The sequence below is a fragment of the Myodes glareolus genome, chromosome 12 (assembly GCF_982192425.1).
Source record: "Myodes glareolus chromosome 12, mMyoGla1.1, whole genome shotgun sequence".
Taxonomy (NCBI): domain Eukaryota; kingdom Metazoa; phylum Chordata; class Mammalia; order Rodentia; family Cricetidae; genus Myodes; species Myodes glareolus.
Window position 1 is genome coordinate 51,983,775 of NC_142037.1, and position 22,810 is coordinate 52,006,584.

Here is a 22,810-nt window from a genome sequence, read left to right on the forward strand (position 1 = left end):
ATTTTGATATAATACATTGTGATCTCTTCAAATCATATTTAAAGACCTTTTCAAAGAGTTTCAGATTAATCTGAAATGCCTTTTATTGAGCAGTGCAAATATAGATTGCATTATTACTTTACATTTCTTCTTTCTGAAGGTGAGCTATCTCCCACAGTGAAGTAACATGAAGGAACTATTGACAACATGATGTCTTTCTTTCAAACTTATTTTAATACTGCTACTCAGATTTGTTTCTAACTTTAATTAGAGTTTATAAAGCAATTTATGCCTGAAATTAAATATTAACAACATGTTTCAGGGTAGCATCAAATTGCCTTTTGTGATTAACCAAATAATTTTAGAAGGACTCATTACATTAATCTATTATCACTTAAGTTTCTCCTTTACTAGTGCCAAACTAAAGTATGGGCTTATGAATATATTCTGTTGGTTAATTAAGGAGTTAATTTCTGATACTTTATTGTTTGCTGCTTTTAATTTTAACATTTTCCTTCAAAGCAGTTTTTATGGTCTCTTGGATGAAGGGCCCAGGTGAAGGGATTGGAATTGTCAGTGTTCTTCCCTTCCTTTTTGACACCGACTCAACAGAGGAAGACTTTGTGTGTAAATACTGTATTTTCTTTGAAACCATGATTTCACTGGTCTCAGCTCTACCAGTCTTTTGCAAATATATGCAGAGTATATTTGCTGATAAGCTTATTGCCTAGGAAATTTAGTAAATAAATGAATTTAATGATATTCTTGTTATGTTTATTTTTATTTTTATGTTCCTGAAGATTTCAACCCTATTTTGGGAACGTGCCTTAAAAATATTAAACGACGATTAATTTTAAAGATTTTGTTACATGGGAAGAAATGATTGATTTTCTTGAATTAAAGGAAATAGAATTCTACTTTTGTTTCTGATTGGGGGGGTCATTTCACCTACATCTGTAATAGCAAATAATATTTTTGTTAATTTTGCTGTAGGCGCACTTTTTCAGTTGGAATTCCCTCCGAGCAGCTCTCTGTCGTTAGTCAGTGATGTTGATGAGCCCTGACGATATTAAGTAGAGCACATATGGTACATATATGTGTACTTTATGCTGTGGTGAATTGTCAGTAGTCCATTTCTTTTAAAGTTGTATCTAGTCATTTATATTTTTTATTTAACATTATGCATATTTTAGCCACCTTTGTTTTCATTATGTTTCCTAAAGATTGCATCTTTGATTTTTATCTTAATTTTTTTTAATCCTCTCGTTGACTGATCCCTGGTGTCTTATTTTTTCATACTGTAGTGAACCATTGATGCTTATTAAGAATCATATACAGTAGGTTCTATCATCATATCTCTAGCAAAGAGTGGAGTTGTTCTATTTTCTTGTGATAATTAACACTTTGGTGCTGCAAAGTTTTTAGTTCCATTAAACTTGGAAACTACTGGCAAGAGTTTACTTATATTTTAGCCTGAAATCATTCCCTTAGTGGCCTGTCATTGGCTGAGAACTGCAATCAGAAGGGAGAGAAATGCTGCAACAGTGAGTAATATTTAATTGCCTTCAGCCTCGTGTGATCTACTGACTGTGAACACAGTGGGGAGGTTCTAGGTAGGCAGCTTAGAGCCGTCTGAGAAAGCAGAAGTCACTGGTTTTTGTTTCCTCAGGCCTGGTCAGACTAGTTTTCACAACTGTATTCTGGGAACATTCATACTTAAACAAATTTGGAAAATGTGGGTTAATTTAATTAAGCTTATTTTTCGATTATAGAACTTCCTTGATTTGATATCACATTAATAAGCACTTGTCTACCAAGAGGAAGAGTTAATATACAGAGCGTCACAGACTTACGTGCTCATATAATTCCTTAATTTCTCATGTCTGAGAACCTGGACAGAAAGTGTAAAGGAGATGGTTGGCAGAAGTCACAACTGTTTCCCTAGCTTACTTTTAGATTTCCCACCTATAAGATGGGAAAGATTCATCTTCAAAGTATAAAGTGATTTTTCAGATGTTTAATAATACATCTAAATATATAAAACCAGTTTCTTCCAACTTCCCAAGATTTTGCTTCCTGCACATAAAGGACACAATATATTTCTAAAACTGTATGACCCTTTTTTATGTCCTTATGTTTTTAGGAATTGGATTTTATTGCATAAAACTGAAGATTTTATTTTAACTTTAATTATTCAGAACTCAATGATCTTTTCATTTTATTTTATCTAATTCTGCAAATTTTTATATATTAACTTGAATTTGCTCCTTGGGAAGATTTCCATTGTAACATTCCTAAGAAGGCTTTTCTGAAAACCTGACCTAGGAGTCCACAGTTTTTCTGTATTCGCAGTAAGGTATTTTCATGTTTGTTTTTCTCCAGTAATCTAGCTGAAGATAAAGTCTGAAGCTATTCTTTTGTTAAGATGGCCTTGGTTGATAAATAAAAAAGTGCCCAAAACACTTGTACATGGAGGGGGGGAATCACAAGAGATCAGAGCTTCTGTTCTGAATCAACATTTATGTGGTTCTTTTATGATAGACTAGCGTGTTTTCTCCCAAGTCCTCATATACTGTGATTTTGACTCATTAGAAGTTCCTACTTTAAGCCTTCTAGGAAAGAAACCCTTGTCGCTCTCTTGTTTTCCCGGTACCATTCCTTAAATCAGATGAATGAATACTCTAGAGTCTAATTTCAATATTTATTTATAAGATCTTTTGGAGGTGGAAGGGTAGTTCTTATTTTAAAAATTACCCTTTTCAGATACTTAGGAGGGAGTCAGAATTTACTGTTGGGTGCAGTGGTAGAAATAAAAGGAACTGTGTAAATAATCAGCGATTGTATACCATAACTGTTGTCTCCTAAAGTCGATGGTGTCAGAGTTTTACGTCTGAAAACTCTGAATTGGTCCTCAAACAGTGGAAGGTAGTCAATAATTACTGAGTAATTAATGACTTTGTTGTATCAAAGACTCCTTCCTAGACACCAAACTAAACATCACAACTCCATATGATAGATTTTACCAAGGTCTGTGCTCTTTTTGTGTAAATACTTTCAAAAACAGATTGGTTGTGTGTGTGTGTATGTGAAGAGAGAGATATAGTTTGCTCTCTAGTGGCCAGCTGCCGGGTAAATACTGATAAGCCCACCATCAAACCAAATGGCACAGTCTGGCAGCATTGCTAGCATGGTTCCAGAGTATAGTTTTGTTACGCATGCCATGTGAATGGAATAGCTTGGAGAAAGTAATCTTGGAAGCTCAACCTTGATTTTCTAAAACTCTGACTTTCTTTGATAATCATTTTCTAGTATGTTAAAAATTATGCATAATATACTTTCTTTTCTCAGATGGTGTATGTAATTAGGGTCAATCCTTTGAGTCATGATTTTAAAAGAGCTAATTATACAAAGCATGACATTAGAAGTTAGCTTAATTTAATAACTCTGTATGCTTCAAACTCTAAAAGTTATGACCATATAGTCTTTTTAAGTATTGGTAATTATTTTTGGTACCACTTAATGAATGACTTAGGACAACATAATAGGTACTTATCTAAAAAGACTTAGTTAAATAAAGTTTGCAGTGATACGGAAAAGCTACAGAAACGTACTTTTTCTGATATGATGACCAAAAGAATGTTAGACTTCAAAATTTGAAAATATGAAACAGGCCTTAAACATATCAAGAATTCAAGATAGTTATGCTTTATATTTGTTATATCTTTTAGGCAGCTCTCCCTCTCTTATGTACCCTTCTCTGCCTCTTCTTCCTTATCCAGGCCTTTCCCCTTTATTCTGTTCTCTTTTTTATACTTCTCATTTTGAAGATATCAAGTGAATAACTGTTAGGGTCAATACTTTCCAACACATAGAGGACTGTGCTTCACTTGGTGTCTGGTAAAAAGGGGTAATTGTTGAGACTCTGGAAATGACTAACAAATTTGGGCACGGATACTTTGATGTCCCCAGTGTTCATTTGTATAAATGCTTACTTTGCCCTTGACCCCTTTGCCCTTGTTCTTGTGAAGACTATCAGCGTCTGAAATGTGTGAATATTTGCTTCAGAAAGGACATTAGAAAATTAAATAAAATTTCCCCTTGAATTTGTTCATATTTTGTTAGAAATGCAAAGAAATTAAAATGCACCCTCTTCAGAAGAGTTAATATATTATTCTCCAAACTAGATAGTGGAAATTCTAAATTTTGTTAATAGAAATTTAATTCTAAAAAGCAACACTAAAAATATTTTAAATGTAATTTAGAAAAGAATATAGGTGATATCAAAATGATAATGCATATACATTTTTGTTGAATGTTGAGTGTTAATGTGGGCTATGAAAAAACTGAATGCATATACTTTTCATTTTAATGATTATAAGTTAAATATGGCATAATCAGTTACTGAAGATGATTACAGGATGACAAGCGGTCTCTCGGTGGGAAGTACTACTAGTAGGCTGCTGCCTGGCTCCTCATCAGTTTCAGGAGCATTCTTACAATGTAATTTAAAAGGTGTAACAGAACCTATTAAACAAAACATTGAGCAAACTGCTTTACATCTTAATATTAAAAAATAAATTTCTAAAGTGACATTTATTAATTATGCTTTTAGATATTTGTGAATTTTGGAAATTCATGGAATAAATGGAAAAAAAAATCTAGCCAAATATAACTGACCATTACCTTTTATTGCCATCCTTGAGCCCAAGATTAGTAAATGTTTCAGATTCTTTGTGCGCTATCCTAAAAGGATGTTGTGGAAAGGGTTGCAGAGAGAGTCAGATGGTGCTCTGCTCAGCCTTTGAAAGAAGGGAAAGGGCAGGGCTGGTCATGGGCAAATTACTTCCACCTCCCTTTCTGCCCCTGCTTCAGCTCCAGGGGAGCTGGGAATGCACAGAAGGAATCAGAAGACCTGGGTTCCAGTCCCGGCTCTGCCACTTACTACCTATGTGACCTTGGGTAAGTTACCTGACATCTCCGAGTTTCAATTTCACTATAGTATGTTGTGAGGATTATCTATGATCTATATAAATGTGATTTGTAGCCTCCCAACATATATACAGACAGTTTTTATTACCGTGGGCTTGGCTTCCTCCCTATTCCTCTGAAGTCTCATGTTCTGACTTGTGCCTTCTTGAAGCAGTCCAGACGACTTCACTACTTTGCTTCTTACTGTGCGCTCTCTGTATCGGAACCATTGTTCCTGCCCTCTGCATGCTTCTCAGAGTGTAAAACTTAAGTGGACTAATCTTCACGCTGGACTGTGGGACACTGCTATCCCTTCTTGCCCTACTCTCACCTCCCTTTAATCATCTCCGAACTGCATGCTTAAGAACTTCAAAGAGTAAATCTAATGCATGAAAGTTCAGACAGCGTTGACGAGAGGGATTTAGATAGAAGGAAGGAAGACCTTCTAATCCTGATCCCACCTCCTTTGTTACTAGGCAGATTAACTGGGAAACTGAAGGCGAGTGTTCTTCCCTTGTATATTCTGTGTTCCTCAGAGGTCTCACTGGCAACCTAGATTCCTGACCTGAGGAACTTAAAGAGGTGTGATGCCTGTGTCTTTGGTCAGCCCATTTAAGACTACATGGTTCAGCTTCCTTTTTTCAGAAAGTGCTGGCTCCATCAACTTAATTGATAATGCTTGCCTTTCTGGGACTTTGGTTATGGAGGGTGAATGGAACCGAGGAATGTGATATGTTTTCTTGATCACACACCTGGCTTCAGACCAGATGATCCCTATAGGTTTAAGGAAAGCGTGATGCTCTGTTTGGTTGACCCCTTCCCACAGTCTAAGAATGCGTAGTCTGGCACTATGAATAACAGTAGCCATTTTCCATGGACTGCCTGCCATTAATGCCTGATTGCCATGCAGCACAGTAATACTCATATCATTATTAGATTAATTTTAATAAAAATTTTGCTTTTTTTTAAGCCTTGAACCATTTGACTTACACTTCATATGGTTTCTTGCTGAAGTAGCAGTGCCATCTCTTAGAACTAAGACTCAGAAACAAATTCAGGTTGAAACAATAAACAGTACAGTTTTAAATTTATCAATCAATGGAAAAAATTTACTGATGACGCTCAGGCTGTCAAGGATACCATTAAATAGGAACGCTGATACAGTGCCGAAGGCTGTATAAATTGATAAGATCTTTTTTGACCACGCCCACCCCAAGATAACAGAGTACTCAAATTTAAAGCCAGTCATTCTGTCATTGCTGATGTCGCCAAGGAATCAGTAATGGAATTGCAGCACCGTACAGCAAGAAACTGAGAGCTGCTTGTCTGACAGGAAAAAATAGTGAATTATTATCTGCCAAAAAACAGCACAATGAAATCTGTGATATATGTTTACAATTTACAGGCCTGAATGAAAATATATCAACATAGTTGTTTTAAAGTAATGAAGTTACACATAACTGCTGTGTATATATATTCTGTCTTACAAACTTCCTGTAATTTTCCATTATGTCTTCAATTGGAAAAGTCAAAAGCAAACAAACTGAACAAGAATTCTTCTATGACAGTTCATCCCTCAGTTTATGTTTTTTTTCATACCTTCCTGAAGTACACTTGATACACGGACGAGACAACCTTTCTGTGTTTATTACGCTCAAGCTAGCAGGCTGCCACTCCTCCAGTTTCCAGTGGAGGTTCTCTCCGGGGCTCCTTTAAAAGTCTCTCCAGCCTAATGAACAGATTGTTGCCCAGAGCAACAATTCAGTTTTTAGAAAATGCCTTTAGAAATAGTTTTCTAGAATTTTCTAGTACTATTAATTTAACGTTAACATCTTTCAGGATCCCTTTCTAAGATTTTATTTTATGTGTATAAGTCTTTTGCCTCTATGTGTGTTTGTGCACTACCTGTATGAATTGGCTGAGGAAGAGAGACAAGAGCATCAAATTCCCTGGAATTGGAGTTACAGATGGCTGTGAGTCGCCATTTGAGTGCTAGGAATCAAACCAGGGCCCTCTGAAAGAGCAGCCAGTACTCCTAACCTCTGAGCCATCTTGCAGCCCATACAGTAGCTTTTTGAGCTCATCTTGATGTCAGATATTAACACATTCAATAGCAAATGTTAAATGTTCGTGTCCATGTCTGTGTGTCCATGTGTCCGTGTGTGTGTGTGTGTGTGTGTGTGTGTTGGGGGGGGTGCTGATTTACATTCTGTTGTTTACTATACCTATTGTTCCTTTGCAGGAGAGATATTTCAGTTAAAGGAGCAAGAAAATAAGATAGGAAATTACTATTATAAACTACTGTGTAGTTGGGTATGGTAATACATGCCAACTCCCTCCACTAAGAAGGCTGAGCTTAGGAGTTTGAGATCAGCCTAGGTAACATATAAAACCCACCTCAAAATCAATAGCAGTAAACAAACAAACAAGTAAGACAAAACAGAAAACTTTTAATCTCATGAAGTATAACCTAAACTGTTGACTTGTCTACTTACTATTGACTGTTCATGAAGAGAACGTGAGAACTTGTAGCAGTTCTCACCGTTTCCTACCGTTCTTCATGTCGTGGTGACCCCCAGCCCTAGAATTATTTCATTGCTACTTCATAGCTATAGTTTTGTTACTGTTACAAATCATAATATAAATATCTGATATGTAGGATATCTGATATGCAATCCATGTGAAAGGGCTGTTTAATTGTCAAGCGATCATGGCCCACAGGTTGAGATATAATGTAAGTTATAATCTTACATTACGACCAGAGAACTTAGAAAAACAGCTTGTCTCAAAGACCGTGCTATTAATGTTTTAACACTTTTTAAATATGGAGTATGGGAATTTTTTAAATAATAAAGCTGATGAACCTCTCTTACTTAAGATGTACCAGAGTAGCACTGTCTTGAGTAAATTGAGGAGCTTGCTGGTTAAGTATACAGTGGAGAAGTATTTGTAGTCATCTAAACTTCTAAAGGTAAATATCTTAGACTCGTAAACATAGACAATTGGTTGTGAAGATACTTGCTATCTGAATTTGACTACTTGATTTTTTTTCTAGTAGTCACGTTCTTGAAGAAGTTAGACTCTGTCTCAGCAGATAACAAGGAAGAGAAAAAGGTTTATCTTGGAAGAATTCTGTAATAAAATTAGTATGTTTGATAAGCTGGTATGACTTGTTTTGTGAAAACACTGCCTTAGTGCTCGTTTTTCACTGGAAGAAAAGTGGACATGCTACTTACTTCTCAGGTTCTCCCTCTCTCTTTGATACTGTGTTGGTTTTCAATGTGAGCAGATTGTAAAAAATAATTTTCTATAAAATGCAAAATAAGAGCTAGTTTGGCATTATGTGTTGGGTTTGTCACCTCTGAAGTCACTAGGATAAATCAGTAGACTAGTTCAGCTCAAACTAATAAAAGAAAATGCAATTGTGCTTTATCTGATATTGCAAAGAATAGAACATTACATTTAGGAACTAATAACAATATCTCACTTTAAGGAATTAACTCTTATGCTAATTCATTTAGATGCCATAGCTGCTATGAATAAAGTTGATATTTTAGTTTAGTGAAAATAGATTGTGTTCAGTGTAGATAGCTTTGAGTGGTTTGTGCTCTGTAAGAAGAAATTTAGCATGCAAATGCTATAGGTTTATTAATGACTTTGTCTATTTAAAATGTGAGGTTTATACTTGTATAAAGCTTCCTAGAATTTATGAGATTCGCCTAATCTCTTCTAGCGTATTCATACACTGCAGTAGATGAAAAAAACATGAATTTGATAATCTACCACAGCCGGTGCAAAAATCTCAGTTATGTTTTCTTCTAAAAAATAGCAATAAAAATAAACTCAAGATTGTGGTGAGCTGCATAGAAACTGCTCGCTGAACATCTACTCAGTTCCAAATGCCTGGTCTGTGGATTCTTGATCTTAATGTTTTCCTTCCTCTAGCAAATTGCCTTGTGTTTAGACACCACCACCAAGAGCTGCCTGTTCTTTCGCTCCAATCCACTTTACCTATTTGCTATGCTTTTAATAGTTCTTTTTTATATTTACCTATTTACTTAATTATTTTGAGGCAGAGTCTGACATAGCCCAGAGTAACCTCAAACTTGCTCTATATCTATGAATGGCCTTGACTTCTTGATCCTCCTGCCTCTGCCTTCTAGGTGCTGGAATTACAAGCATGCATTATCACTTCTACCTATTTACTATACTTTTTAATACATGTAACTTGTGATCTTTTAAGGAGAGTTCTATATTGCACAAAGGAAAAAGATCCTCGTTTATATATGAAGAGAAAACACCTCCCCCCAAAATGGTTGCAGGATGGAGAGATGGCTCAATGGTTCATATCACTAACTGCTCTTTCAGAGCACCCAGGTTTAACTCAGAAAGCTCTATGCTAGCTCACAGCACCTGTAACTCTAGTTCTTCTGGCCTGCACATGTGTGGTACACATAATACATACAGACAGACAAAACAAAACACCCACACAAATAAAGTTGATTGGTTTATCTTTCTACTTTTAGTTGAAATCCAAGAGAATCGAGAGACTTCACACTTTCTTAATATGTTCATGCTGTCATTGGTCTGGCATAGCTGAATGACAAAGGGGAAATGCTCTCATTTTTAGATGATAGCAAGAACATAATGTATTTAATACAATTGCATTTTTATTTTATTTCTTTGCATAAGATGGTGAGCCAAACTATAATAAGATCTCCCAACTTGTGTTGAACACCTCAGACATTTTTGGATGTGGAGTTATAGGCAGTTAAAGTGTGCTTCCTTGATTTCCATGAACCTAAAAAGCAAGGGGCAGCAGAATGTATTTGCCTTGTATCAAGAGATAGTGGATGCTAATTTTCATTCTTTTAAGTTGAAGGAAATAACTTTGTCTTTTTTTTAACTCTTGAAAAAAATCTTTGATATCTTTTTCTTTCTTTAGTCATCTGTCAAAAATGACCAAGAAAATTTCCTTTAGTAAGAAAGGCATTAAAGAAAACTGTATACATATTTAGCAGTTTTAATCAAGTGGGAAAATGTATAAATGTAAGCATAATGAGTTAAAATATGTGCAGTAGAACAATAATAAACAGTGTTAATTTATTGAACTAAATGTATCATAGTGGTTAAGATGTGAGGCTAAAACTTTTTCTGTTTAAAATGGTTGCCATTGGAGCACTTTCTGGCCCCCCTTCCCCCAGTATAACTCTTGGTATGCATTAATTAATGTAATAGGTATGAGAGCCCTATGAAGTAAATGTCAGCATTTCCACTTGATACACTAGAACAATTGCAGGTATAGACTCTGAGCCATATCTAACTTGTCTAAAATCTTTGCACTACCAAGTTGAGGGACTGGTGTTTAGATTTGGCACTTTCTGAAACCACAGAGAAAAATCCTATGGTTGACCTCTGAATAGGATTAAATGATACTCATCAAAGAACTTGTGTGTGAGTTTAACGAAACATGTGTGTGAGATCTTATATATGTTCACCACAGTGGTAAGCTTATATTTTGATAAATTTCTCTGATAAGATGTCTTTTAACCAGTGTTAATTTTTACAAAGAGTCAACTGAGTTTCCTTAATTCCCTAAAAGATCAAAAACACAAGAAAGTTTCTGTGTTATTTAAGTTCTAAAGTGAAAATTAGTATTGATAGAAGTGTTAGCTGGTGTTTCTCAAGGGCAGGCAGGATTTTCAGAGAGGTAGAAAGTCAGCCAACCTCTTTATCTATCGTACTGTCCTTGCGCTAAGAGTTAATCATATGGTGTGACATCTTGTTAGTTTGTGATTGCACTGCAGACTGTTATCAAGGCTCAGCTGTATCATAACTACCCATCTGGAAGTTACTCTTTTGGATAGCAGTCCTCTAACTTCCACTCACTCTGCAGAAATGAAGGCTAACCGGTTACCAGGTGGCTGTACCTTCTGTTGTTGCACAGTTATTCGTAATACACCAGTGAGTATGTTGTGCCAATACAGGGGTTATTTGTACTGAACAGTCATCAGCTGTGTTTAACGTAGAGCTTTGTGCTTACATTTGGAAAACGATCCTCTACAAATATGTAATGAATTAGATTTGGGAGTGCATTGTAAGGATTTCATTCAGTGTCGAGCACAGACTGAGTAAAATGTTTGAGCAACTGATAAAAGCTTTAAAGCAACTGCCTAGTTTATTTATCCATTATCAGGGAGGAGAGAGGACTTTCTTCATGAGAGATATGCAGTCATATGTTCAAGGCCAGTCATACTTGTAATAATATTCCGAGTACAGGCCATATAGAAAGTAAGTACTGAAGTGCAAAAGAAAATATTCACGGTGATAGAAATTCTAGAAATAATGACATTTGACAGGTGACTCTTGTTGAAAGAACTAGGAAAAGTAAAATCCTTCGTCTTAGACAGTCTCATTTGATATACAGAGGAAGAAACAGACCCAGCTAGAAAACTCAGTCCACACTCCTAAAGTGCACCCTCTTTTGTAGGAGAAAAGGCACACTGCTGTGAAATCAGCCCTGTGCTGTGGGGAAGGGCCGGGCTGCAGTGCCTGGCTGTGCTCCTGTGCACCCCTCACATCCTCAGACTTCAGCCTTAGTGACTACACTAGCTTGGTGGGCATTGTTAAACATAGGTTTTTATTTGTTTCACTCAGTAGTAATGATTATGGTTTGTGAGACACACACATTGTTGTGGATATTTGGGCGTGAATTTGGCACGATTCTTGAGGTTGTACCTACTTTATGGTTACATTTTTTTAATTTTATCTGTTAACTTCCTTAATTCTTACTAAAGGCGTGAAAACATCAGGAAATGATTTCACCTCTCTGTCATATGATATTGGTAATTATATGAAGCATTTTCCATAAAATCTCCCTTGCCCACCTCAACTTTCAGTATGTTTTAAAAGCAGAGATGTGACCCTGTAAACTGGACAAAGTGGTAGTGGTGTTTTTGTAGTTCAGTCTTTAAAATCTGCACTTAAGCCTTTGTAGCATACCATGTCTGGTTCAGTTGCTCTCTTAAGGAAATTGCATTGAGCTAACTGTTTTACAGTAAAAGCTAGATTGGTGTTATGATCTGGTAATTACTGCTTTCAGACAAAGAATTGGTTTTACTATCTTAAGTTCTGTTATATTAGCCTATTATTGTAAATTGTAAAAGTAATATAAATTATGGGAGTAAAATAGAATTTTGTCACTTGATATAATTTACATGCTTTATAATGAGTGTTATAATAAGCTCACTATAAAGTGTATTAACTATGTTTAATGTTACATATGTAGAATATTATGTACATTTATTATTATGCATAATTATAAACATTCCAGAATATGTCTTCAGCTAACATATTTTGGAATGCATTGTTCTTGTACACATAAACTATAAACATTTACCCTAACACTTCTCTATGGACATCGGTAGGCATATTTTCTTCTCATTTACCGCTACTACCATATTTTCTACTCCTAAATACTGTTTTCGACTCCTTTTCTTTTTATCAGTTGTATTTGTTATAATTTTTGGGGTAGGCTAAAGGCAAGATGTTTGAAGAGGTTAGGCATGCGACTTCAATTTTGATTTCACCTCAAAATACTGAGATTTTATAAGATACTGTCTATAACTTTTGGTGATCATTTTCAGGCATGCCCTTTTGCTAATTTCCTCCCCTTTTTTATTCTTTTTCCTTCTTTCTCTCTCTATATAAGAGTGACTGTCCTCCAAAGAAAGGAAAAAATAACAGAATGAGTTATAATGATAGATCTTTAGGTTTTAATGCAGTTTTAAGTTTATTAGCACATATTATACCAATGAAATTAGCCATGTTTGTTTGTAGCTATTGAACTTCTGAAATAGTTTGATGAAAGTTTTTTTTCCATCACATTGGCTCATATTTTCTCCAGATTTTCTCCTTTATCTACGTGTTGTTAGAGTAGGGCACACTTCCTGTTTCGACTTTTGGGAAGTCTGTAACCTCTTTACCTCTTAAGACAGTGTGATTTAGAGAAATGCTTTTTTTTCCCCCCGCAAGTGATAATTCTTTCATTGTGCTGAAGCCACCTGTATAATCATGCAGCATGAGAACTTAAGATATGTGCTCAGGTCCTGAGAAGTGCTTGCAGAGTGCGAACTCCTGCTGTTGCAAAGAGTTGATTGTGATTGTGTGTACCGATTGCATTTCCAGCTGCAGGGGACCCAGTACCTGGACTCTGTGGGTGTCTGCACTTACATGTTCAGATATTTGCACACAGGCAGACATAATTTTAGAAATGAATTATGCTATGTAAAGTGGGACTGTGTGATTTCATTCATAGAGAGGACACAACACAGTCAGATTTAATTAAAAGAGCCATGAGTAGGATTGTGGTTGCCAGGAATCAGGGCTAGGTTAAATGAGGAGATCTTCAAAGGGAACAAAGTTGCAGTTGTACAAGATGAAAGAGTCGTTGCGCCGTCTAGCCTGGCGATGACAGTTGACACTTCTGAATTAGCGCTGTGCTGAGTGAAGGGCTCCTCAGTGCTCTCCCAAGGAAGAAGACAGATACAAAATCAACAAGAGGTGATAGAATTGGTGATTGGCTTGTGGTCATTTCACAATGTGTACATATGTAGTTTACTTCAGTGTAGATTTTAAATATGTATAGCTCATTTTTCAGATAGACCTTAGTGAAGCTAAAAAATTGAAGTTAAAAAGGTAACCTCAAAAAATTAAGCTACTAGAAAAGTTTAAAGGAAAACTATGCAAAGCAAGAAATAGCAGTAAAACACCATTTTATTCAAAACAGAGATTTCTTATTTTTAAAGTTTATTAATTTATAAAAGTTTCCATTTCTGCCCCTCCTCCCAACACCCTCCCACTCTCCCCACTCCCTCTCCTCCTCCCTCTCCATCTCTAAGAGCAGTCAGGGTTTCCTGTCCTGTGGGAAGTTCAAGTTCCTCCCCCCTCTCTCCAGGTCCAGGAAGGTGAGTATCCAAACAGACTGGATCCCAAAAAATCCAGTATATGCAGAGGAAACAAGTCCCAGTGTCATTGTCAATGGCTTTTCAGAAAGACCCCGTGCCAGCCACATTCAGAGAATCTGGTTTGATCACGTCCTCGTTCAGTCCCAGTCCAATTGGCCTTGGTGAACTCTCATTAGATCCGTCCCCTTATATCAGTGGGTGAACGCACTCCTCACGGTCCTGCCTTTCTTGTTCATGTTCTCCCTCCTTCTGCTCCTCATTTAGACCTTGGGAGCTCAGTCCAGTGCTCCAATGTGGGTCTCCGTCTGTATCGCCATCCATCAACGGGTGAAGGTTCCCTCTGTTCTTGCCTTCTTTGCTCACTTTCTCTTTCCTTCTGCTTCTCGTTTGGACCAAGGGAGTTAAGTCCAGTGTTCCAATGTGGGTCTCTGTCTCTATCTCCATCCATCACCAGATGCAGGTTCTATAGTGATATGCAAAATATTCATCAGTATGGTTATGGGCCAAGGCCGGTTCAGGCACCCTGTCCTCTGTCCAGAGAACAATCTGGGGATCTCTCCTTGGATCTGGGATCCCCTTTATAATCAAGTCTCTTGTAAACCCTAAAATGACTCCCTTAGTTGAGATATATACTTCCCTGCTCCCATATCCGTCCTTCTTCCCTTCCCCCATCCCAATTCCCCGAGCTTTCCCCATTCCTCCCCTACTCCCTTCTCTCTAACCCTCTCCCCTTCCAACAACCAAAAGAGAGATTTCTTGATTGTGTAATTGAAACATGGCTACTAAATGCTGTGGTGGAAATCATTCTGAACCTTAGTTTCTTTTAGAAAATGGTGAGATGAAGTATTTCAGACTATTGTTGTAAACATTAAATAACATGAAATGTGGCAGACTGGAGTAGAATAAACATTTATTCCCTTTTTTCTTACTTGTTAATTTTATAGACTTTATTATAAAAAACATACTGCAAATAAATAAAAATGTTACACTCACCAAAATTAACAGACCCCAAGTCTGTTTCAGTTAAATGCAGAGAAAGTTTTGAGTGGCAGAGGGCCTGTGTCTTTATCATTTAAATTTACTACTCCTTTTAAAAAGCTGCTTTTCCTGCTGAAGATACAGAGCAACGTTTTGATACCTAGTTGAATTTTTATGGGTATTTAAACTGCCCAAAGCAGTTGGTTTCCTTTGCAGTAAAGGAAAGAAAATCCTGCTGGTGTTAAGAGTCAGGACAGTGTTTAATAATACTGTATTTGCTTTGGCTGTCACTCAGAAAGCCATGTTAAAATATTGTCTTTAGATTGTTCCTTAGATTAAGAAGCTCTTAGCTATGTATTCAGATGATTTCTTGAATCCGTATAGATTTATCGATTTTAAAATAATTGTAGAAAATATAAAATTTTTTGTTTGTTTATGATCTAGCTATCTAGCTATCATTTATTTTGGTTAATTGAGCAAAGCATCAGTGGTTGAGGCTGGCCTCCTACTTGCTCCATAGCTGAGATTGGCCTAGATTCCCCGTGTTAGGATTACAGCTGTTCTACACTGTGCCTTTACAGCTGTAAACATTTTAACACGGTGAACATCTGGAGATGTTGCTACAGTTTCCGACCTTCCTTATATCAGCCTCACACTCTTCCTGTAGTGTATGCCAAAGCCAAACTGGGTTGAGTTTGTAATAGTAACACTTTTACCACAAGGTTCCAAAGTTAGGTTCATCCATATGCCCAGCCACCCTTATTAACCTGAGCCCACATGTCTTATATTGATATTAACATAAAATTTCCTTTGGACAAAAAGAGTATTACATTTGTCCTCTAAATCAGTAACAGTATAAAAACATGAACTATGCCCATAGTTTCTTTGGTGCCCTTCAGAGTACTGAAGTGTTAGAAGTCTGTGTTACTGTGCGTCAGTGTTTGGAAGCCAGTCGAAGGGGAGCAAGGAAAGTGAAGTGGACTTGTGCCCTCATTCAGCTTGGGGAATTAAGTGCTTGAGCAAATCATAACTCCTTAGTTTGCCATAGTAAGCATTCTTTACAACAACTCTGTGGTTCTGGCTATCATGGGCCTTGGTGTTCTGTTGTAGAACTGTAAATGCTAGAGTAGAAGATATGGTTCAAAAGCAGTTAATACACAAAAGGTTGGTATCAATCGCATGCAATTGTCATGGGCACAGCGACTACCCACGAACCTCAAGGGAATAAAAGCTGAGTGATCTTTGGTTTCAACTTTCAGCTATTCTAATACAACAGAATACTAGTCTAATTAATTTATAAACAGATCATTTACAGTATTTTAAGTTATAGCATTGCAATCAATTACATAATGTTTCATAAAAACATTTCCGTCCTTATAATGACTGTTTGCTTATGTTTCATATACAACCATAAGGTATTTCTATAAATATAATCTGACCAGACATGCATTAAAAAGTATAGTTTCTTCATTTATAAAGTAGGTTTTTGTGTATGAATTACCAAGAGATGTGTACTCATTAATATTATTTAACATAACCCAAATTTCAAAGAGTGTTAAGTATGTTGAACTTCATATGTAATTTATTATATCCATTGAAAAAGCTTCCAGTAACTATTAGCATGATTTTTCCATGTTCTGTGATTCAAATATGTGGTGTCTTCAGCAGTAGAATCTTACCATCAAGTTCTGGAGGGTAACCAAGACGATTGGCTGTAGCCTACAGTGTTTGGTAGTCTTTGGAATCCCACTGGCCAAGGACTCCCAAAGAAGTAATTAATTTCTGACACTGGGCTTTTATCCATTAGGTGGTTTCTTCTGGGCCATTATTCCCCTATTACAGCACAACTCTACTTCAATTTCTTAGATGTATGTGGATAGGTATATTTTTAGAAAGCTTTTATAGTAGATTTCCATATTGACTTTTTTTTTCAGAAGTCTTTAGTATTCCTTATTCCTTCCAATTTCCCTCTTCCACCCTTCCGTCTCCTCCTTCACCACAATTTACCCCTTTCTGTTCCATATTTTTTTTAAACCTTTTAAACTAGTGTATTTTTTTCTGCCCTGCCCATGGACCCTTTTTTATTTTCTGACCTCTGTTGATATTCCTAATGAAACACGTATCTAAAAGATTTAAAGCTACCATCCATGAGTGAGAGAAAACATGAAATATTTGTCATTCTGAGTCTGGCTTATCACACTCAGAATGATTGTTTCAAGCTCTATCCATTACTAATGGATTTCATAATTTTGGTTTTTTTAATATCTAAGAAATATGCCATTGTGTAAATATGTGACATTTTCGTTATTCATTCATCAGTTAATGGGTGTATGGTTTCCAAACTATTGTGAGTAGACCAGCAATGGATGTGGCTAAGCATGTATCTCTCTAGTAGGGAATGGAGTCCTTTTCGTGTATTGCTAAGAGTGGTTTAGCTGGATCATGTGGCAGATGTATTTTCAGCTTTTTTGGAGAAACTCCGTGCTGATTTCCATAATGGCTATACCAGTTTGTACTTCCACCAGTAGTGATGAGTGTGCTTCTCTGCATCCATAACAGCATTTGCCATTGTTTGTTTCTTTGGATCTTAGCTATTCTTACCAGGAAAAGATAAAAGTCATGTCACTGATGGTTGAGGATGTTGAGCATTAAAAAAAAAAAATGTTCCTCAACTGTTTGTGGTTTATCTTTTGAGAACTCTATTTAGGTCCATGCAAGCTTCATTTTTAATTTTTTTTTATTTTCTTGATGTTTAATTTTTAAATTCCTTTATATTCTAGGTACTAACTCTTTCTCTCTCTCTGGTTGATAATTTAGTAAAAAGCTTTTCCCCTGCTGTGTGTTATCTGTTCACTCCAGGGACACTGTTTTTGCTGTGCAGAAAGACAGCGCCGCTCCTAGCGAATATTCATGCTCCCCGATTTCTCCCTTAGATGCTTGTTCTTAGGTTTGACCATATTTCACCCAGTGATCCTGGAACAGAGACCATGTGATATAAGCAGGCTTCAAACAGTTACTTGTGGGTTTCAAGTGACCAGTTTATAATGAAGTTTCACAGAGCAGCTCACTTACAGATGGAACATCTGTAGTTGGATGTGTGTTCACCAAATAGAGCAAGAGGCCCAAGATAATATGCAGAAAAGATTTAGTTGTAAATTTTCGACATTTTTATTGTTGGAATTATTATTGTCATCTTTGTGTTGGTTATTTTGCTTTGCTTCAAAAAACCATTTGATTTTATGCTTGTCAGACTAACCAGTTTTGTGGGGGGGGGGTGTGAATTTGCAGGTATGGGCCTGCTCATGAAAGAGTTCAGTGGACTAGTGAATTTAAACACAAAAAAAGGTCTCGGTTTGAATAGCCGTTCTTTGAAACCAGATTTTATTTTTGATGACATAGCTGGAGTGAGAAAAGTAGTATGAAGTCTCAAAAGTATGGGTGAAGATCACGTTGGGTGTTTCTGTCACATGAAAGTTATTCCAAGCCTTATAAAGAACTTTGCTGGACACAAAATAGTTCCCACCAGAACTTCCTGTATTGAGCTCTGTGGCTTTGGAAAATTATTTTATCTCTGGATTTGTCCATCAAATCCAGAGGGATGGGCTGGATAGTCTCCCAGGCTGCTGCTGGCTCTGAGGCAGTGGCAGTTTTTTGTTGATGTTGTTTCAGTTGCTCACTAACTATGAAATTAATTTTTTGAGTTTTCATCTGTAAGAGAGTTTTAAAACCTAAAGGGAAAAGATAGGCTAGAACAACAGACATTCATTAAAGACAGGTCAACACTCCTCATCTGTTCAATTGAACTGTGTGCTGTATGAAGTGGACAGGAGTGCAGGCGACTTTCCTTCTGCAGACTGCAGTGTGTGTTGCATGTAAGCAATGTTTGCCCTCGCCTTCACCGCAGAATGAATTTAAAAGTTAATGAAAGCAAAGACTGCACCTTTGACAGTAATTGAAAAGTAAGCTATCAGAATCTCAGTTTTTGACTGCCACTTTGTATAAAAAAAAATTGTGAAGACATCAAATTATGTGAAAGAAATTTTATGGTTGGTCATCTCTATAACACTAATTGGCTCTAGTGAGTATAGTCTGAATCTTTTAAACCCAGAAGAGAAAGCTTTTTCCATAGCAATATCATTTTATTAGGCAGTTGCTCAGCATATGCAGTGTCCAACTTCTGATGATGTGTTTCATTGTAAAGCAAGGGCTTTTCAGATGTTCTCCAGTCAGTTATGCAGCTGGGCAGAGGGAAAATCAACATTCTGTTCCAATTCCTGCAATAATTACCTCCTCTTCTAAAGTACCAGATATATTTTCATCCTTTTCAGTTAATATGCAAAGCCTTAAGTGTTGTCATTTGTCATAAAATTAAATATATCTCCTTTTCAAATTTGCAGTAATATTTGATAATCATCATTCTGAACAGTGATCAGAATAATAAAATGAGAGCTCTCTCCTTTTCCAGGAACTTTTTAACTTTTCTTCATATATTTTAATTGCTGTGCCGAGTTTCAGACCTGAGACCCCTAAAGAGCTTGAGACTGACTTTCAGAATGGGTTTGGGGGAATGCGAGCTTATCAGACATTTCTCTCTAAAAAGTAGCTACTGAATAACTTCAGATGAAGTGTTATATTTCTCCTTGAAAATGATCATTAATTTTTGGCTTATAGCATATTTCTTTTCGTGGAAATAGAGACATGGAGATTTAAACAGCAGTGCTTGAATTCAAACTACATCTGCCTTAGTTGTCTTAGATCTGTAGTCCCAGACTTCATTATCCTTTCTAAAAAATGTACAATATGGTTCTTTCTTTTGAATACTGTAGAGAATGTCTAATAATGAGAAGAATGCTCATTCCTAATATTATCATGTTAAATAATAGGATTTCTTTAGGTGGAGCGTCTTAGCATCCTTCTGTTTCCATCATGTAACAGTGCAGTAGTTCAATGTGTAAAAATTCAAGGACTGTAGCTCAGGCTTTCCTGTAATTCCCTGTGTTATTAGATTCAAAGAAAGTTGAGAAAAAAGATTTCATAACCACGAGGAGAAGGGAGAAAGAATAAATTTCCAAAATCATGCAAATTATTGTACTCTGATAATTTAATTGGAATTTAAACTCTACTCAGTAAAAAATAGATACTATTTCTTGCATAAATAAAACTGAGAGTCAGTTTTTTTCTACTTTTGATAGAATACCTAAGTCATAGCTGAATTAATTTTTAAAAAGTACAAAAAAAATCCTTAGGTTGGCAGCACTCAGTAAGAAACCGTGTATTTTTTTACTCTATTTTGTTGGCTTAAGTGCTTTTCAGATGTTATAATGAACAATACCTTCCCTGCTTACCCTTTAATCAGAGTCTCCTAATTTCCTTGTGCTCTTCCTTGAGTTAGTAGATCTACCCTCACAGTGAGGAGGACAATGGAATAAATGCTTTACTATGCTCTCTCTTGCATGAAGCTTTTTGTGTATTCCAATTGCATAACCTCACCTCCATTCCAGTTTATTATTTTCTGTCTGTACATGTGAGATTCTTAATGTTGAAGATTTCATCTAATTACATTAGATAGCTGGTGAATGTCCTCTGACCCTTCAGCTCCTTTTTGGTGTCTTACCAAGACTACTTTCCATAATAAACACCCAAAATGTATTCAGAAGTCCAAATACTCAAGAAAATTGTATTTGATATCCTGCGTGTTCCTCACATTTCATCATTTGATGTGACAGTCATGCTAATATTTGGACATCGTTTCCTCTAATACCTCTGCCTCTCACCTTCACCCTTGCCTCTCTCTGTTGACAGCTTAAGGAGGTATATGAACAGGAAGACTATAAACCATGTTTAATTTAGGAAAGTTGGAGCTACTTTAAACACACTAAATCATTATTCTTTGCAAACAGGAAGAAGAAGGCACCTATGACCACACCATTGAGTTCCGTAGAGGAGGTGATGGCCAGCCACGACGATCTACTCGGCCAACACAGCAGTTTTACCAACCTCCTCGGGCTCGGAACTAATGTGAAAAGGTAAAACTAACACGGTATGGTAGTTTTCCTGAAAGGAAAGATGTACTTTGTGTTCAGTAAAGCTCAGCTTCTGGTGTTTCATGTGATTCATCCTTCAGTTGACATTATGACTTACTACTTTTCCACCAGCCTTTCCCACAAATGCTTCTAGAAAACCTTTGCCCTATACCTATTGTCTTAGCTACTGTTCTGTGGGTGTAAAGAGACACCATGACCAGGGAAGTTTTAAAAAGAAGCATTTAATTGGGGGCTTGCTTGTAGTTTCAGTGGCTTAGTCCATGATGGTCATGGCAGGGGACATGCCAGCAGTTAAGCATGGTGGTGGAGTAATGTCTAAGAGTTGACATCTGATTCACAAGGTGCAGGCAGAGAGAGGAAGACCGAACCTGTTATGGGCTTTCCTGTGTACTTCCTACATTCTCAATCTAAACCCACACCTCCATCCCTTTTCTCTTTCCTGATTTCTAGCAGTTGATGCAGTTGTATACTCACATCTGAAGCTGTAGAACTAGGATCCACAGATATGAGAGAACAGGTCTCATTTCTGAGTACTTTTGTGTTGCTTCATGCAGTTTAGTTTATTCTAAAAAGAGGGGATATTTCACAGTGTGCCATCAAGAGTCAGAGAAAAACACCATGACTGCTTAATGCAGTGTGATTTGGAGGCTGTTTGCTGTTTATCTAGAAGTGTTCGTACTAGTACAGAAAGAACGGCTGTGTGAAAATCATCCTCACTGGTGAGAGAGCCCATAGTCAGGAGGAAACCAGCCTTGGGCATCACACACTTGACAAAGTCCTTATTTCTTAACGTGCTTTTGGAAGGAAATGCTTTTGCCATCTTTTGTTATTGACCTGTCTTGTTACTGTTTTCATTCCATCATGCTGGTACTTTTGGGCAGTTCAAGATAAATTTCCCGTTGGGTATTTATCATCCTACAGACTACTCTGAACTTGAGTATATTTTTTTCCGTTGACCTCCAAGATTAATGAGAATTTTTTTAGGAACTCTCTCAACTCCTCAGTTTAGCTCTTAGTTCTGCTAAAGTTTTGGTCAGGCTGCATTTTTTCCCTGATGAGTGACCAGCTATTGAGTCCTTGAGGCGCAGATAGTGTGGACTGAGGTGTAATGTTAGTGGGGGTGGGGAAGGGATCAAATTCAAAATTTAAAGAGGGGGAGTAAATTATCTAAATAATTTTGTGCTGATGTAAATTGAAACAGTACTTTAAATCTATTGAGTAAAGTATCATTAAACATTTTAAAAGCTTGCACCTCCTGATATTTCTGCTGAAAACCGTTCCTGTGCTGTCTCTCCTTCAGATCCCAAAGCTTATTCATGTTTGGTGCTTCTACCAACGTTCTAATATACATACAGAGCTTTTCCTTTTCTAACATTTAACTTCATATCTGATAGTCTGCCTAAAGGAGAAGCCTAATGCTAATTGACTTCTGAGCTATAAGAGCAAGCCAGTGTTGCACTTTTCCTTTTATCACGGCCTTTTCTTTGCACTCAATACAAGGCCATCAAACAAACAGTCCTCAACCCAACACACATCAAAGAGGAGTTGCTTTTTGACTCTGGGCATTTCTCTGTAGTGCAAGAACTGCTTCTTGTGATTTTTTTTTTTCTTAAGCAGAATGAAAGTATATACAAGGATTTAAGGACCTTCCCACCGCAGAAGATTGAGTCTGCATTCTTAAAATAAGTTCCTTGTGCTTGTGCTTACAGTTAAATGTCACTTTAAAGTGAATGAGAATGGAGATCGTCTTTCCAGCTTCTGGGGAGTTTTAAATCCTTTAAAACAGATTTTAATGAAGCTAAAGGTTTTCAGGAGGATGTCACGTTTCTCAGAGCTGCCTTTTGACTTGATGGAAAAGGGTAGGACCCAACAGGC

General features: G+C 36.7%; 1 protein-coding gene across 5 annotated transcripts in view; it reads left to right on the forward strand.

Annotated features, from left to right (window-relative positions):
* The window catches only part of Tdrd3 (tudor domain containing 3), a 159,472-nt gene that overhangs the window by 133,288 nt on the left and 3,374 nt on the right, over window positions 1-22,810 (forward strand). For 4 of the 5 annotated variants that reach the window (XM_085698273.2, XM_085698274.2, XM_087912263.1 and 1 more), the window contains one exon: window positions 20,792-20,917. In XM_085698273.2, the coding sequence (XP_085554399.2) occupies window positions 20,792-20,908 (117 nt within the window). In that variant the 3' untranslated portion in view covers window positions 20,909-20,917. Of the gene's footprint in view, window positions 1-4,851; window positions 4,939-20,791; window positions 20,924-22,810 lie in introns of those variants that run through there. The other variant, XM_085698275.2, reaches the window with a different exon arrangement.